This window comes from Balaenoptera ricei, chromosome 15, assembly GCF_028023285.1.
Source record: "Balaenoptera ricei isolate mBalRic1 chromosome 15, mBalRic1.hap2, whole genome shotgun sequence".
Classification (NCBI taxonomy): domain Eukaryota; kingdom Metazoa; phylum Chordata; class Mammalia; order Artiodactyla; family Balaenopteridae; genus Balaenoptera; species Balaenoptera ricei.
Window position 1 is genome coordinate 85,851,597 of NC_082653.1, and position 17,090 is coordinate 85,868,686.

At 50.8% G+C, this 17,090-nt stretch overlaps 1 protein-coding gene across 1 annotated transcript in view; it reads left to right on the forward strand.

The window, feature by feature from the left end:
* The first annotated feature begins 7,112 nt into the window (after positions 1–7,112).
* Positions 7,113–17,090, forward strand: part of MMD2 (monocyte to macrophage differentiation associated 2) — a 48,502-nt gene continuing 38,524 nt past the window's right edge. The window contains exon 1 of the mRNA XM_059898724.1: positions 7,113–7,159. Within this exon, the coding sequence (XP_059754707.1) occupies positions 7,113–7,159 (47 nt within the window). The remainder of the gene's footprint in view (positions 7,160–17,090) is intronic.

The window sequence follows — 17,090 nt, forward strand, 5'->3', positions numbered from 1 at the left end:
ATATACACATATACACACATACATATATATAGATAAGATATGCGTGGCTCAAAGGTGGCACAAAAGGAAGAAGAAGCCATTTTCCCAAAAGCTCTGGCAGAGCCCTTTGCTCTCAGTCTAAATCTGGAAAAGCAAATAGAGGCCGGCCAGGCAGGCTAAGGTGGAAAGTCATTGCAGGCAGGGGAACAGCATCTGCGTAGTCACAGAGCGGCAGAAAGCACGAGTGTTTGGGGGAGTTTAGAGTCATCTACCCGTTGTGATGGTGGTGAGGCCCTCTTATCCTGATTCCACCCTGAGGGCAATGGGGAGAGTGTCTTGATCAGGTTTGCATTTTAGAGGGACTGCTCTGGTAGGGAGGGGGTGGACGGGAGGGAGGGGTCGTGGCCTGGCAGGGACTTTGCTGGGCCCTTGAAGCCCTGGTGGGGGAGGGACAGGTCCCGGGCCCCCTGTTCTTCCCCCGTCTCTGCTCCTGGGGCGCTGGGATGGGCCTGTGAATTCTGCCCCAGGAGGCTTCCGAGTCTTCCCTCCACTCTAGGGCCTGCCTGGCCCACCTGGGGTCTATAGCAGCTCTCACCAGGCCTGGATCTTTGCAGGGCCCTGAGGAGACAAGTGGTCGCAGTGGTGCCCTCTTGGGGTGGGACCCAGGCCCACTAGGCAGCCCCACTCTCGCCTCCAGGGCGGCTGGCACAGAAGTTAAGCCCTGGACCCATCCTCCCCGGATTTGACTCCTGACTCCAACTCTGTTTGCTGTTTGACTTCAGGCATGTGATTTAACCTCTTTCTGCCTCAGTTTCCCCCTTTGTAAAACAGGGGGAGAAACCTACCAAGGGATGCTGGAAGGATGAAATGGGCGAATATGTGCAAAGCACACACCTTGCAGGTAATAAATGCTCAATTCACCGTGGCTTGAACTGTAGGTCCCATCTTAGCCCCGAAATCAGGATGTGTCTTAACATTTGATGACCTCTTAGTGGCAATAACAGCCGAACACTGGAAACAGCCCAGGTGTCAATCAACAGTGGTAATGGCTGCACGAACCCTGGTACGCCCACACGCTGGGGAACGACTCAGTGATAAAAGGAATGAATTACTGATCCACGAAACAACTTGGATGGATCTCAAAGGCATTATGCTGAGGATCAAAGGATATCAAAAGACATCAAAGCCATTATGTTGAATACAGACTGTATGATTCCATTTATAGGAAGTTCTAGAACAGGCAAAACTAACCAGAAGAGTGGTATTCTCTGGGAGTGGGGATGGGGGTTGACTGGCACAGGGCATGAAGGGACTTTCTGGGGTTCTATATCTTTATAGGATTTTGCTTACATACATGTATGCATTTGTCAAATATCAGTGAATGTGGTTTTTTTTTCTGAAGTATAGTTGATTTACAATGTTGTGTTAATTTTTGCTGTACAGCAGTGACTCAAGTTATACACATATATACATTCTTTTTAATATTCTTTTCCAGGGAACTTCCCTGCTGGTCACGTGGTTAAGACTCCACACTTCCACTGCATGAGGCATGGGTCTAATACCTGGCTGGGGAACTAAGATCCCGCATGCCGTGTAGTGTGGCCAAAAAATAAGTTAAAAAAGAATTCTTTTCCCTTATGGTTTATCCCGGGATATTGAATAAGTTTCCTGTGCTATACAGTAGGGCCTTGTTGTTTATCCATTCTGTATATAAAAGCTTACATCTGCTAACCCCAGCCCCTCACGCCATCCCTCTCCCAACCCTCTCCCCCTTGGCAACCACAAGCCCGTTCTCTATGTCTGTGAGTCTGTTTCTGTTTGGCAGATAGGTTCATTTGTGTCATATTTTAGATTCCACATGTAAGTGATATCATACGGTATTTTTCTTTCTCTTTTGAGTTACTTCACTTAGTATGAAATATCAGTGAATATTTGCTCAAGACTTGTATTTCACTCTTTGTAGACTTCCTCCTAAAAAAAAGATAGATAGATATGCTAGTTTTATTATGATGTCTCCAAGCTACTTTGAAATGCACTCAAAAAAAAAGAAGGTGGAATGATGGATGGATCAAGGCATAGATTCGCGATAGGACCAAATGTTAGCAGTAGATTCCGGGTGGTGTTTATATGCGTGTTCACCGTACAATTCTCTGAACCTCTCTGTGTGCTTGAAAAAGTTCACAATACCATGTCGGCAGACTTAACTGCCAGCGATTTATCTTTCTGAGTGGTACACAAAAGTGCACCTTACATGGATGGCGTCTTAGATTTGATGAAATGTGGTATTGCCATTGAGAAGCTGGGCCTCAGCTGGGAATTGGGGGTCCACCTCCAATGCCTTCCTTCCCCCCATTTCCACTTGAAGACACGTAGATTCTGTCTCCCAGCATCTCTAGTCTCTGCTCCCTCAGCTCAGCTGGGCGTCTCTGCTCCTGCCCTAAATGGCAGCCCATCTTCCACGAGCATCAGAGCTTCTGTAGCGAGGAGAGTGCCGCTCGCCTACCCCCTTGCTTAAAACCCTGTGCTTCTCCAATGCCTAGAAGGTAGAGTCCAGACCCCTCACTCAAGCTGTTCCATGCCACTGAGCCTTTGCAGATGCTGTTCCCTCTGCCTGGAAGACGCTTCCTCCGCTGGCTGCCCCTCGTCCTCCCGGCTACCTTCCAGCCATCGTACAGCCTCAGCTGAGAAAGCCTCCCCCACTTCCTCCCAGCCCTGAGCCCCCAGGCAAAGTTGCTCCCCCTTCTTGGTCCCCAACCCCCCAAGACTTCATCTGCCCCTGGGTTGTTGCTTTCACCAGGCCTGACCCCATTCACCTGTGTGTCCCAAGCAGGGAGGCTGGGATACTGAAAGAGAAATTCTGGAAACAAGTAGGGGGTTTGCTGTGAGGTCAGCCTGGGTTTGAAACCCGGCTCCACCCTTCCTACCTGTCACCAGCCGCCCCTTCAAGCCTTAGTCGGTCAGCTGAATGGGAATCCTCGTCTGGCTGTTGAAAGGATTCGTGAGGTGATGTATGTGAAGAATCAGGCACGTGCCATTTACTCAAATTCACCGACTGAGCGAATGAACAGATCGTGGTTTGCAATTGTCCCACGTCCCTTCTGTCACACCAGACCCCAAGCTCTAGGCGGCCAGGCCTGTGGCTCCTTCTGGCTCCCACACCCTGCTAGGCGCATAGTAGGTGCCCATTTCATTCCTACTGTTGGAGATCAACGCCAGCAAGAGGGAGGAGGAGGAGGATCCGGTCAGGGCTTGCTGTGGGGTCCCAGGGAGAGATGGCCCTGTGGGGCAGGGAGAGCCTGGTGATGTGGCCAGGGCTCCAGGGAAGGGGACAGAAGCATGGGCGGTTGGGCAGCCTTTGTGTCGCCCACCTACTTCCCGCTCTGCACCTCCAAAGAGCCGGGAATGCGGTAAGTGCATAATTAACGTCTGTTCAATAGTGCAGGGGCTTCAGGCTTAGACAGACCCGGGTTTGATTTTCAATCTAGCCGTGAGGCTTGCTGCGTGGCTTAGCCTGGCTGAGCCCGTTTCCTCCCCTGCATATTAGCAATGCCAACGCCTGCCACGCAGAGTTACAGAGAGGATTAAAGGGGAAGCAAACTTTCCATAATCATGTCAGGCCCAGGCCACCTTTGCTCCTTGGCGATCTTGCAAGGTGGGCGCTGTTACCCCGATTTTACAAGTGACGGGACGGAGGCTTGAGTGCTAGCCCCTCGCCTTGAGTCCCAGGGAGGCCACTTCAGAGCTTCCCAACCCCTGTCCAACTTGGCCCAGTGGGGTGATGCTGGTACCACCTCGGGGAGATAGGGGACCAGGGGAGAAGCAGCAGAGAGGGAGGGGGGAATCGCGAGTGGGGTCTTGGCCGGGTGAGGTCGAGGATCTGATCTTCTCTGCCCGAGAGTTGTCACTGTGGCGGGGCCGCAGGTGGAGATGAGGCATGTCACCCAGTCCCAGGATTGGTGAAGTCAGGCTCTGGGGACAAGGCTGGGCCGAGTCTGGGACCACAGCGCTAGTAGGAGGTGGGCTTGCACCAAAGGGAGAAGATGTTAGAACCACCTGCCATGGTGAGGTGGGTCAGCGGTGAGCGGGGCTGGACTTCCGATCGGGGGGTCGGGTGGGGCAGACCTGGACCCCAGGCAGGCCCCAAGGTCGGGGGCCTGAGGCTTGTCCCCCAGCCCCTGCTGCCCCCGGAGCCCACCTGTCTTCTCTCTCACACGCAGTCCAACCCCGACTCCCGTGCAGGAGTCAGGCCCTCGGTTGCTATAACAACTGGATCCCAGCCGTAAAAATAGTAACTTATTTTTTATTCAACTTCTATTGCTCTTGGAGGAAAAGAAAATCCATTTCTAGGCTTGTGTTTCCTTTCGGGGGTCTCCTCCGGGGCCCTGCTGAGCCCACAGCCAAGACCTGCTTGAAGGTCGACGGCAGGTGTGCGCCGGGAGGACGCCAGTGGACCAGGAGCCGGGGGAGGCCCAGGAGCGGGGGGAGGCCCAGGAGCCGGGGGAGGCCCAGGAGCCCGGGGAGGCCCAGGAATGGGGGAGGCCCAGGAGCGGGGGAGGCCCAGGAGCCGGGGGAGGCCCAGGAGCCGAGGGAGGCCCAGGAGCCGAGGGAGGTCCAGGAGCCGAGGGAGGCCCAGGAGCCGAGGGAGGCCCAGGAGCCGGGGGAGGCCCAGGAGCGGGGGAGGCCCAGGAGCTGGGGGAGGCCCCGGCCACCACTCTGTGTGTCTCTGCTCGGCCTCTGGGGAGCTGTGGTTATCGGCGGACCCCCCCGAGCCCGGCCTGGCCACCCCAGAAAGTGGGGGGCTCTCACCTTTGAAAAGCCAGCGGGGCCCTGTTTTTGGAAGTTGGGGTTGAGGGCTTTGGAGGAGGTCTGGCTTGTGCCTGGGGACAGGTGTGTCCTGGTGCGGCTGACAGTGCGGCCGGGGGCAGAGTTTGGGGGTCAGAGCAATGGCGATGGAGGTCAAGGTCAGGAAAGAAGCCATGATATGCAGGGCTCGGCCTTACCTGACTCAGTTGGACTTTGGGCTCCTGGAGCTCTAAGAACTCATTAGAACAGGGGTTTTGTGGTGGGCAACGAGCTCAGAGCCTGCAGAGCTGGGTTCTGGGGCAGGCCCTGCTCCTCAGGCTGTGCGACCTTGCGAGGGTGCCCTGGTCCCTCTCAGCCCCACTTTCCCTCCTCTGTATGAGGGGACAGGAGGCGCTAGCCACCACAGCTGTGAGCCTCGCCCTTCTTTTTTTTTTTTTCTTCGTCCTTCTTAACCATGACTCCCAGTAAGAAATGGATCTTCCATCCCAACCAGGACCCAGATGCATACAAACAAAAGTTTCTTGAACATGACTTGTTCTCACTGCATCTTTTCGACTTCACTTTCTTTTTAAATGCTGCTTACCATCCCCTAGGTTGACTCCGCGATCTTCTGGTGTCGTGCTGTCCCATGGAACTTTCCATGATGTTAGCAATGGTCCGATAAGGTAGCCCCTTGAAATACGGCTAGTAACCAGGGCACTGAATTTTCAATTTTATTTCAATTAACTCAACGCAGACGTAAGTAGTTGCACGAGGCTGGTGGTTATTGTATTGGAAGGCACAGCCCTAGCAAGTCCAGAGAGCAATTCGAAACCCATGGCGCTAAGGGATCTTTCCAGCCTGACCCTCCCAGCCCCTCCTCACCGGCTGCGCTGGGACCTTGCCAGACCCTCTGGCCCACATGTCCATCCCTTGGCCTTCCACTCACGCCAACCTTGACCTCAAGCTCACCTGGCCAAAACCCGACTCGTGATCTCCCCTGGTCCGCCTACTCCTGTCACTGCCCCCCTCCCTAGGTGGCACCAGTACCCACCCAGCAGGGCCAGCCAGAAACCCAGGGGTCACCCCCCCACTTCTAGTCCTCCATCAACAGGGTCTGGTGGATTTTTACCTCCTAAGCGTCCCTGGATCGCTTCTCTTGACCATCCCATCCCCGGCCCTGCAGTGGCCTCTGAACACATCTACCTGCAACCCTTCTGGTCCTCACCAATTCCAGGTGTGTGTGCCCACCGTGTGCCCAGCATCTGGAGTGCAGAAATGAATTTGATGGAGTCCTTTTGTCTTTCTCCTTCATCTTGTTCTAGCTACCCTGGGGCAGAGGACGTGGGTGGGATTATTTTCTGACTGTGTAGTAGGATCTCAAATAAAGCTTGTTATAAAAAGTAGCAGGGAGCTGGGGCTTGGGAAGGGAAGGGAGGAGAGGGAAGGAGAGGGAGGTGTGTGCGTGGGAAGGAGGGACCTGCCCTTCTATTTGGGGACCTGTCTTTCCACATCAAAGGCTGTCCTGCCTTCCAGCAGCCCCCAGGGTGTCACCTCTTCCAGTAGGTGGTTTCGCATAGCCCATCACCCAGGCCAAGGCCCCCTAATGGAGAAAGCTGAATTTTGTAAAGATGCGGGGCAGGGGTTGGGGGCTGGGGTGGTGGTGGGCACATCCTGGGTACCTGGAGACCGAACGCCCAAATGCGTGTGCCCCTGTCTCAGGGTCGCGAGGGTCCCCAGAGTCACAGCCTCTGGGAATTAGGGGGTTCCCCAGAGACTGCACCATCCTCTTGGTGCCGTCGCACCTCGCAGGGACGCAAGGCGAGGGCGGAGGGGGTAGCGTGAGCCACAGGTACACTCTGGGGCTGGCCACGCGAGGGGCCGCAGGGCGGGCGCGCGGGCAGGGTCCACCCCCCCTTGCGTCCCAGCCCCCGCCGCGGGGGACAGCGGGGCTCCGTCTAACAGGCCGTCTTCTCGCTGGAAAAACTACGGGAGGAGGGGGCCCAGGGAGCAAGGAAGAAGGGGCTGCTTTCGGAAGCCCCCCCCCGCCGCCCAGGCCTCCATCCCTCCCCCAGGGTTCCTTTCCCGCAGCGAGGCTGGGAGGGGTCCGCCCCGCGCGGGGAGGGGGCCGGGGCTGCGGGGACTCAGGCGATTGGCCCGGAGCCCCCCCGCCCCGCCCGCCACCAGCTGCTCGGGATTTGGCGTCTGCGGCTCCGGGCTCCGCTCCAGCTCGGCTCCGCGCGCCCCCGGCCGCCCCCGCCCCGCGGCCGCCGACCTGCTGCTCCGGCCCCGCGGCCTCTGCAAGTTGCCGCGGTCGGAGCCCCGGGCTGGAGGCTGATGGAACCGCCGCGATGTTCGCTCCGCGGCTCCTGGATTTCCAGAAGACGAAGTACGCGAGGTGAGCGGGGGTGGGGAGCGCGGGCGGCGGGTCCGGCTCCCTGCGCCGCCGGCGCGCTCCCCCCGCCGCCCCGAGAATTAGGGTGATAAACGGACCCTGTCCCCGGCCGGAAGAAACCGGACATGAGACGTCGTGGTCTTTGTGAGTCTCCGCGCGCGGCTCTGCGCCCTGGACCCGGGAGGAGCGCGGGTTCCCCGCGCCTCAGACTTAGCGTGGTGCCCTGGGGCGAGTCGCTTCACCTCTCTGAACCTCAATTTCCAGGTCTCTAAGGCGGGGATAATGAGAGTCCCCACCCCTGGGGTCCCCGCGAGGATTAAGTGAGATGATCCCTTGAAAGCACTTTGCACGGGCTCAATCGCTATTCGGCGCTTTTGTTAATGATAAAAGGCGTTGGCCCGCACCGCCCCAGCGAACCCCCGCATCAACCATGTCCCCCCGACCACCCCTGTCCCCCGCACCACCCCTGACCGCCCTCATAGCAAGCAGGAGGAATGGGTAAGGAAACTGAGGCACAGGACCAGGACCTATACATCGTGGCCTTTTCATAGTATGAAGTCTGTGGTCCCACCTGAACCTCAGTTTCTTCTAAAGTGATTTCAGATTGCTGAGTGGAAGCCAAGGTCTTGTCGCTTTGATTCCCAATTAAGGGGCTGGGGGGAGGGGAGGGAATATTAAGTTTCTCTAAGATTTTGGCGGGGTGGCCTTGCCTGAAAGCTGGATGAAAACCCTTTTCTAGGATTGCCCCTTTGCCCCCAGGGGTCTTGGGGGAGGACCCACTGCTCTGGGTGTGCAGCCCTAGGCGTTGGCCTCCTGCCCGCGGGAGCCTGCCTTCACCTGCTCTTACCCTCCCGCCAGGCCTCCTGCCTCCGTGGGTGGAGTGGGCAGGTTGGCATTGAGCTGGGTTGGCATCCTTTTTGCTGTCACACCTACACAGCTCATTGTCTCCTGGCAATTGTTGAGGGTCCCTGGTCCCATGAAGTCTCCGCAAGTTGCTGTCAGGTGGAGCACAGCTTGACCGCAGAGGCCGGGCTGAGCTCGGCTTCAGGGCGGGAAAGTGGGGAGGCAGGACTGGGTCCTTTCCCTCTCAGTCTCATCTCTGTTTCCTCTGTGGGGGGGGGGGGCATTGTGTCTCCTTCATGAAGTTGGGGAGCCCTGCTGGAAAGGGGTTGCTGGTGGGAAGGCCCGGAGGAGTTCCTGTGGTGTTTCTCTTGGCGGGAAGGTGGGAGGGGCTGGCTGCACAAATCTGCGAGGTCTCGTCTGGTGTGGGCACTTGGACTTTCAGAGGCTTGTTCTCGAGGGTCCTGTGTGCTGGTGTGAGATGTAAGTTGGTGGAGTGTTCACTCGAAGGGAAGGGAGAAGCCCGGGGCTGGAGACTTCAGATGCGGGGAAGGAGCTGTGTCCCACACCTGCTGTGTGACCTTGGGTAGGCGTCTCAACCTCTCTGGACCTCTACTGGTTAATCCGTTAGACAGGAGGGTTGGTCTAAATGATCTCTAGATTTAGACACTGGTGCCGCTCCCGCTGTAACTGGAATAGAGCTCTCCAGCTGGGCTGAGGGCTGGACCACGAACCCTTTCTTTCATGCTTGGGCTGATGACGCTTCTACGGGTGATGAGTCCAGTGAGGAAATGGAATGCATTGATTAGAACTATTTCTGTTCCCTTCCTCCTTGTGCGGCCCTCACTACCGTCCAGCCCACATATTAGGTCCTTAATCAAGGCTTTGTGATTGAGTGAATTTAACAGTATGACCCAGATCTGTCCAATAGAGATAGCATACAAGCCACAGAGGTAGTTTTAAATTTTCTCGTAGCCATTCAGGTTAATGTGTGGCTAATTTCCCATCTCACTGTCATAAGAAGGTGAAAAGAAACAGGTGAAATTAATTATGAGAATATATTTTAGTTAACACTTTATAGCCAAAGGATATTCAATATGTAATCAATATAAACAAATTATTCATAAGATATTTTACAGTTTTTTTTCAACCACAAGTCTTCAAAATCTGGTGTGTTTTATACTTACAGCCCATCCCAATTTGAACTAGCTATATTTCAAGTGCTCGATATACACATGTGGTCAGTGATTGTCGTATTGAACAGGACAAGAATGTCCTCCAGGGTGAGAGATGGGTGTTTGTCTTAGTCCATTCAGGCTGCCATAACAAAGTACCATAGACTGGGTGCCTTATAGACAGCAGAAAATTATTTCTCACAGTTCTAGAGGCTGGAGGTCTGAGATCAGGGTGCCAGCATGGTCGGGTTCTGGTGAGGGCTCTCTTCCAGGTTACAGACTGCCGACTTCTTGTATCCTTATAGGTCAGAAAGAGGCGGAGCTAGCTCTTTGGCTTCTTCATATAAGGGCAGTAATTCCATCACGAGGGCTCCACCCTTATGACCTAATTATGCCCCGAGGGTTCTACCTCCAAATGCCATCACACTGAGGGTTAGATTTCAACATATGAATTTTTTTTGGAGGAGGGACACAAACATTCCGCTCTTAACACTACTCCTGGTTAAATGCTGTGTGACATTGCAAAAGATGCTTTCCGTCTCTGAGCCTCTGTTTCTCAGTGGGTGGTTGGACCAGCTGATCTTTAAGGTTCTAACCTCAAGTCCTTGAATGGTTTAGCTACATCCAGAAACATACTTATCATCAAGCTATAGGTATTAAAGACTGTAGTGTTGGTTCAGGGCTAGGCAAATTGACCAGTGGAACAGAACAGAGAGGCCAGAAACAGATTCATGAATATAAAGGCATTTGACTTTTGACAGAGGTGGCCTTGCTGATCAACCCAGTTAAGGATGGTCTACTGAATAAATGGTACTGAGACAATAATCCAGATGGAAACAACGAAACTGGAGCCCTACCTCACACCATACAGAAAAAGCATTTCTAGATGGATTAAAGATTTGCAAGTGAAATTTTTTAAAAAAATTGAAAACTTTTTGAAAATTTGAAACAATATCTTTTGGATATCATGCTAGGTAAAGATTTCTGAAGGCACAAAAGGTTCAAACCATAAAAGATTGATAAACTCAACTACATTAAAAATTATGAATTTTTATTTACCAAAAAATGCCAGGAAGACAAGAGAAGACAAGCCACGAACTTGAAGGACATATCTGCAACATATTTAACCAACAAGTAATTACTATTCAGAATCGGGAATTCCCTGGAGGTCCAGTGGTTAGGACTCAGCACTCTCACTGCAGGGGGCACGGGTTCAATCCCTAGTCAGGGGACTAAGATCCCAAAAGCTGCATGGCACGGCCAAAAAAAATTAAATAAATAATAATATCCAGAATCTATAAAGCTCTACAATAAGGAAAAGACAACCCAACAGAAAATGTAAAAAGAGAGTCATTTCAGGAAGGAGGACACAGATGAGCAATAAGCATGTGAAAAGCTGCTCACTTGCGTTGGTGATCAAGGAAATGCAAAATAAGAGTCCATGGGACGCCATTCTTGTATTCAATATATAAGAAGAAGTCTGACAATGTTATTATAACTACTTTGGAAACCAGAAATTGTCGTGTAAACTTGGACACGGCCACTCTCTTCTGGGTGTCTACCCTAGAGAAACTCTGCACATGTGTGCTGGGGGAGATGGCCCAGAATCTTCTCAGCAGCACTGTTCAAGGTAAGCAAGAGCTGGAATCAGCCCAGAGGTCCACGTTGATGGAACAGTATGTATCCATGCAATGGAGTAGTAATCCTGCAAGGAAAACAAGTCCAGTCCCAGGCAATGTATGGATGAATCTCACAGACGTGTTGAACAGTAGCAAAACACAGAAGAAAGCATGACTCCAATCATGTTAACACTCAAATCCCAGTAAACTGTGTTGTTAAGGAATGCAGAGAAAAGTACGTGAAAAATGAGACAATGATGATTCCAAAATCAGGTTAGTGGCTACCCGTTAAGGGAGGGAGGGAAAGATACACAGGGTGCTTGTGGGTCCTTGTAATTCTTAACTTGAGAAGAAAAATAAACTGGGTTCTACACGTCCTGGAAGGCAGCGAGGTCTCACATTTCCTGGGCGAGCCCCACATGGCGCCGCCTCACTGCAAGGAAGCTGGGAAGTGTAGTCCTCCTGTCTGTCTGTGCCCCCTACTGCTTCCATGTCCAGAACAGCACCTGGCACCTGAGCAGTTACCCATCAAAATCCGTTGCATAATACTGGCTGTGTGACTTTGGATGAGCGAATTAACCTCTGAAGACGTAGGTGCCCTCTTTTGCTTAATGCAATGTGACCTTAAACACGGGCCATTGTAAAATAACATTATGGTTATAAATGTAGCACATGCTCCTTGGAGAAAAGTTTTTAAATCATAGGAAGTAGGTATAAAGATGAAAACAGCAGACCTTTAATCCCATGGTCTGGAGATCATCACTGTTAAATGTGTTGACTTTTCTTCCGGTCTTTTTCTGTGGCTACTCTATAGCTAGCGTTGTATTCTAATTTTTAAAAATTGACCTGCCATAATCCCGTCTCCTTTGTCTTTCATAATTGCTTGCAGCCTCACCTTAAAGGGGGCTTTTGCTTAATATTCCATCTCGTCATCACAGCCTGCTTTATTTTACTATTTCCCACTTCTGGACACTCAGGTTGTTTTCTGGATTCTGCTTCTGTGCACAACGCTGCAGGAGCATCTCTGCAGCACATACCTGATCCATTGTCAGTTCTGGGTGTTGGCCTGGTGCCGTGGGTCACCAGGTCCATGTGAGGCTCACCGACGGCCCAGACTACAATGACTTGGTTGGGGACCCGCCCCCCACCAGCGCAGTTCCTGCCATGGTGTTTGGAGTTGCTCCTAAGGCCAAAGATCGGGTCCCACTCCTTCCATGGTGGGGTCCTTGGGAAATATAGAAGGAGCCAGGAGCCTGTGCTGTGATTCCGCCCTCCTCTTTGTTGGCTTCTCTTGTGCAGGGGACTTTTTCCCTGAGCCTTGCTTTCCTCCTTGTAAGTGAGGTCAACAGATGGGGGTGGTGGCAGTGGCCCTGGGAGGCCTTCTGTAGGTTTAGTCCCCGTCCTGCTATCTGAGGTCCCTTCACAGCCACTTAGGACCAGTCCTGCTCCAGCCAGGACTCTGAAATTCTGAAGGTCACCGGTTTCGTAAACGTTTGTGGTTCTTAAGGTGATTAAGATAAGGTATGTGAAGCATCTGGCGAGGTACCTGGTCTACAGCTGGTGCTCCAGAGCGGTGGCTATTTATGTCATAGTTATAGTTATCCAGTCTGTCTCTTTCCAGAGAGGATTCGAGGCAGTTTGTAACAAGCAAGTTTCTCAAGATCCGTGGGGCTGTCGGAGAAACCCTTCCATCTTGGCAGAGCTTTCTCTGACGTCAGCAGGTGTCTGCCTGGCTGGAGAAGGGGTGGGAGGGGAGATGGGGCTCATGGGCGCTTCTACCTTGCTGGGCTACCTGGGACACGGCCGGCCCAGGGCTTCATGGAGGAGGGGGAGATCGATGACCCACACTTCCTGTACATCGCCTCCTCTGATCCTTGGCCGTCCTGGGAGTAGCTGCAGTTTCTAGTCCTGTTTGGTTTGCCCGAGGCCGTAGAGCAGTTGGTAGGATTCACACCTGGGTTTGTCTGGACCCTGCTTGTCTGCCGCCCCACCACGACCCTGGGGAATAATCATCGTCATCACCCGCAGCTGCACGATACGTGTCTCACACGCCGAGTCTCTACTCCCCACAGGACGCGGGGATTAGAGTTCCAAGTCCTCCCTGCTGCCTGCGCCCTTGCGGAAAACACATCGTCTGCGCGCCGGCCTCCTTCGTTCATTCACTGACGGCCCCGCCCCAAACGCAGTCCGGCCAGAGCAATGTCCCCGCGGAAGCCCACCTGCCGTATGTCTGGTTATTTCAAGTAAAAAATCAAGCTAACAAGCTTCTCAACAAAATGGGTTCTGTCCTCCTTATGACAACTATACTTCTATAGTGACAACACTGAACACCCTGTAAAACGGTGGCCGTCATCTGATTGAAGACTGGCTAGCGTCAAAGACAGCTGAGGGGGCTTCCCCGGCGGTCCAGTGGTTAAGACTCCACGCTTCTGCTGCAGGGGGCACGGGTTCGATTCCTGGTCGGGGAACTAAGATCCCACATGCCGAGTGGCAAGGCCAAAAAAAAAAAAATAGAAAGGCAGCTGAGTGTCGTTAATTTTTACACGCGTCTTTGGCATTCGTTGCTGGGCAACCTTGCTTGGATGAGTCATGAAGACATACATAGTTTATTAATTATTATGTATGTCATATGATTTATTTGATTGACTTCATTGCAGCAAAATCATTATTTATAGTCAAGATTTTCACTTATATTTGGGTTCTGTTAACAGTAATAATCTAAAGGTGTTCTGTCTGGGACTGTAGCCCTTGCCACCTGTGGCTATTAAAAAGTAAATCTTGGACCTTCCTTGGTGGTCCAGTGGTTAAGACTCTGTGCTCCCAATGCAGGGGGCATGGTTTGATCCCTGGTCAGGGAACTAAAAGCCCATATGCCATGCGGCAAAAAAAAGAAAAGAAAAAAAAGGTAAATCTAAATTTATTAAAATAAAATTAAAAAGCTAGTTCCTCAGTCGCACCAGCCACATTTCAAGTTCTCTATAGTCACATGTGGCCAGCGCCGCTGTATGGGACAACACAGACATTTAACATTTCCATCATTGCAGAAATTTCTCTGGAAGAGCCCTAGTCTAAAGGATTCAAATGAAAAATGTAATTTGAAAAACCCCACAAATGTAAATTAAAGCAAATGTCAGAAACTGAAAAAAGTTAAATGATTCTTAATTCTAAAATATTCAGAAACTTCTATTAAATTGAAAAGGCAAAATACAAATTAAGATGAATAAGTATAACATTTTAAAGTCGAACAGTATTTAAGTAAAGCTGAAATATTTTATTTGATTTTTTTGGAAAATGTAATTGAAATCTATCATATGAAAATGAAACTGCTCACATCTGGAGTTCAATGTCCACCTCGTTGCCAACATAAAGAATAGGTAGAGAGCAGGCTGATGATTGCCAAGGGGTTGGGGGGAGGGAGAGGGATGGACTGAGAATTTGGGGTTGGTAGATGCAAACTATCAACATTTAGAATGGGTGAACAGGAAGGTCCTACTGTATAGCACAGGGAGCTATATCCAGTGTCCTGGGATAAACCATAATGGAAAAGGATATTAAAGAAAGAATGTCTATATGTGTAAAACTGAGTCACTTTGCTGTACATCAGAGACTGGTACACATTGTAAATCAACTATACTGTACTTCAATTAAAAAGAAAAGAATACGAATTATGTCTTATGCAAGTTACCTCTGGTTGGTCCTGCACATATACAAGTTCAGGAGTGATATGAATTCATTAATATTTCACATGTTCCTCAGCTGCCATGTGCACGTACTGGGAATTCCAAGGCAGTTCATGAGTGTCTTTGAAACCTGGAAATGAAACAGGAAGAGAAACAAATTGATGCTTGAGGTTACTGGGCTGTGACTCTTTCTCGGGCATCAGCCTATGGCGTTCATGCTGTCTTCAGAGCAAGGCTTTCGCGGATGAATGACAGTCGTCCCTCCGTACCCGCGGGGGCGGGGGCGGGGAGCGGGGAGCGGGGATCAGGGAGCCGATTTAGTTCCAGGACTCCCGCGAATGCTGGGATGTCCGCGGATGCTCACATCTCTTGCAGGTGTTCCTCCGTATTCGCGGGTTCTGCATCCGTGGATTCAACCATCCTCGGATTCAATCAGCAGCGGATCGCGTAGTAGTTTCCATCCCAGGTTGGTCGAATCCCTGGGATGTGTAACCCACGGATGGGGAGAGTGACTGTAGTTTGTCTTTTCTCTTACCCAAGACTGCCTGCTGCTCGCATCTTTCTGGTTGCCGGTGCCAGCAGTGGCATCACCCACAAACCTTCACAGCATTTGGATGCAGTCAGTTTTTAAAAAATTATGGTAAAATATGCATAATGTAAAATTTACTATTTTGACCATTTTTCAGTGTACACTTCGGTGGCATTAAGTACATTCACCTTGTGCAGCCATCACCACCATCCATCTCCAGGAGTTTTTCATCTTCACAAACCGAGACTCTGCCCCTGTTAAACACTAACTCCCCCATCCCCCTCCTCCAGCCCTTGACACACACGCTTCTACTTTCTGTCCCTATGGATATGATTACTCTAGGGCCCTTGTATGAGTGGAATCCTACAACACTTGTCCTTTTTATGTCTGGCTCCTTTCACTCAGCATAATGTCTTCAAGGTTCATCCATGTTGGAGCAAGTGTCAGAATTTCCTTCCTCTTTAAAAAAAATGAATTTTATTGAAGTATTGTTGATTTACAACGTTGTGTTAATTTCTGCCGTACAGCACAGTGATTCAGTTATACATATATATATACACATTCTTTTTCATATTCTTTTCCGTTATAGTTTATCACAGGACATTGAATATAGTTCCATGTGCTATACAGTAGGACCTTGTTGTTTATCCATTCTATATGTAATAGTTTGCATCTGCTAATCTCAAACTCCCACTCCATCCCTCCCCCACCCACTCTCCCCCTTGGCAACCACAAGTCTGTTCTCTACATCTGTGAGTCTGTTTCTGTTTTGTAGATACGTTCACTTGTGTCATATTTTAGATTCCACATATGAGTGATATCATATGGTAAACGGTAGGATCTTTCTCTTTCTTTTCTCTTACTTCACTTAGTATGATAATCTCTAGGTCCATCCATGTTGCTGCAAATGGCGTTATTTCATTCTTTTTAATGGCTGAGTAATATTCCATTGTATATATGTGCCATATCTTTATCCATTCATCTCTCGATGGACATTTAGGTTGTTTCCATGTCTTGGCTATTGTAAATAGTGCTGCTGTGGACATAGGGGTGCATGTATCTCTTTGAATTATAGTTTTGTCCAGATATGCCAAGGAGTGGGACTGCTGGATCATATGGTAACTCTGTTTTTACTTTTTTGAGGAACCTCCATACTGTTTTCCACGGTGGCCACACCAACTTAAATTCCCACCCACAGTGTAGGAGGGTTCTCTTTTTTCCTTGTCCTCTCCAGCGTTTGTTATTTGTAGACTTTTTAATGGTGGCCGTTCTGACCGGTGTGAGGTGATACCTCATTGTAGTACCTTCCTTTTTAAGGCTGAATGATGTTCCGTTGTATGGATTTGCACCCACCTTTTGTTCCAAGGACACAGGACAGGAGATGTGAAGCAGTACTTGCCTGGTCCTGCCCGTGTTATTCACAAAGTGAACGTCCAGAGCGACAGCTCACACTGCCAGCGATGAGTGCTGGATCCCCCGTGACCAAGGTGCTCAAAGTCTCCTTAACAAATTAGTCTGCGTTTGTGAGAGCAGGACCTCTAAACCCTGATCCACACATACTCCACAGATCCACAGCATTGGCATCAGCTAGCGCTTGTTAGAAATGCAGAATCTTGGGCTCCACCCCAGACCTATGGAATCAGAATCTTTATTTTCATAAGATCCTTCAGTGATTCATGTGTGCATGAAAGTTGGAGAAGTAATGGATCTAAAGGGACAGGCTCAGGGACAGAGTCCCTCCTGTTTAAGGGTAGTACTGCCTGAACATTACTCTAATAGGATTATTAGGGTAGGATACATAGCACACCTACTGTCATCCTTCCCTTGTGCCCAGGGCAGACATCACTAATCGATCATGGGATTCAAAATCATTCTTCCCATTGAGCAGAGGGAGCCTCTGATGCCTCAACCCGGGACTCCTGGCCAACAGAGAAGCAAATCAAGAACACGGCCAGGTAGGTGCAATAAGAACTGTGGATCGAGATTTGGGTGGACTAATTCTCAGTGTCCCAGACTGCCTCTCTGCCACTAATTTTTTCCTGTTAATTGCCACCACAATAACGACATCCACCATTTCCTGAGCATTTTGTA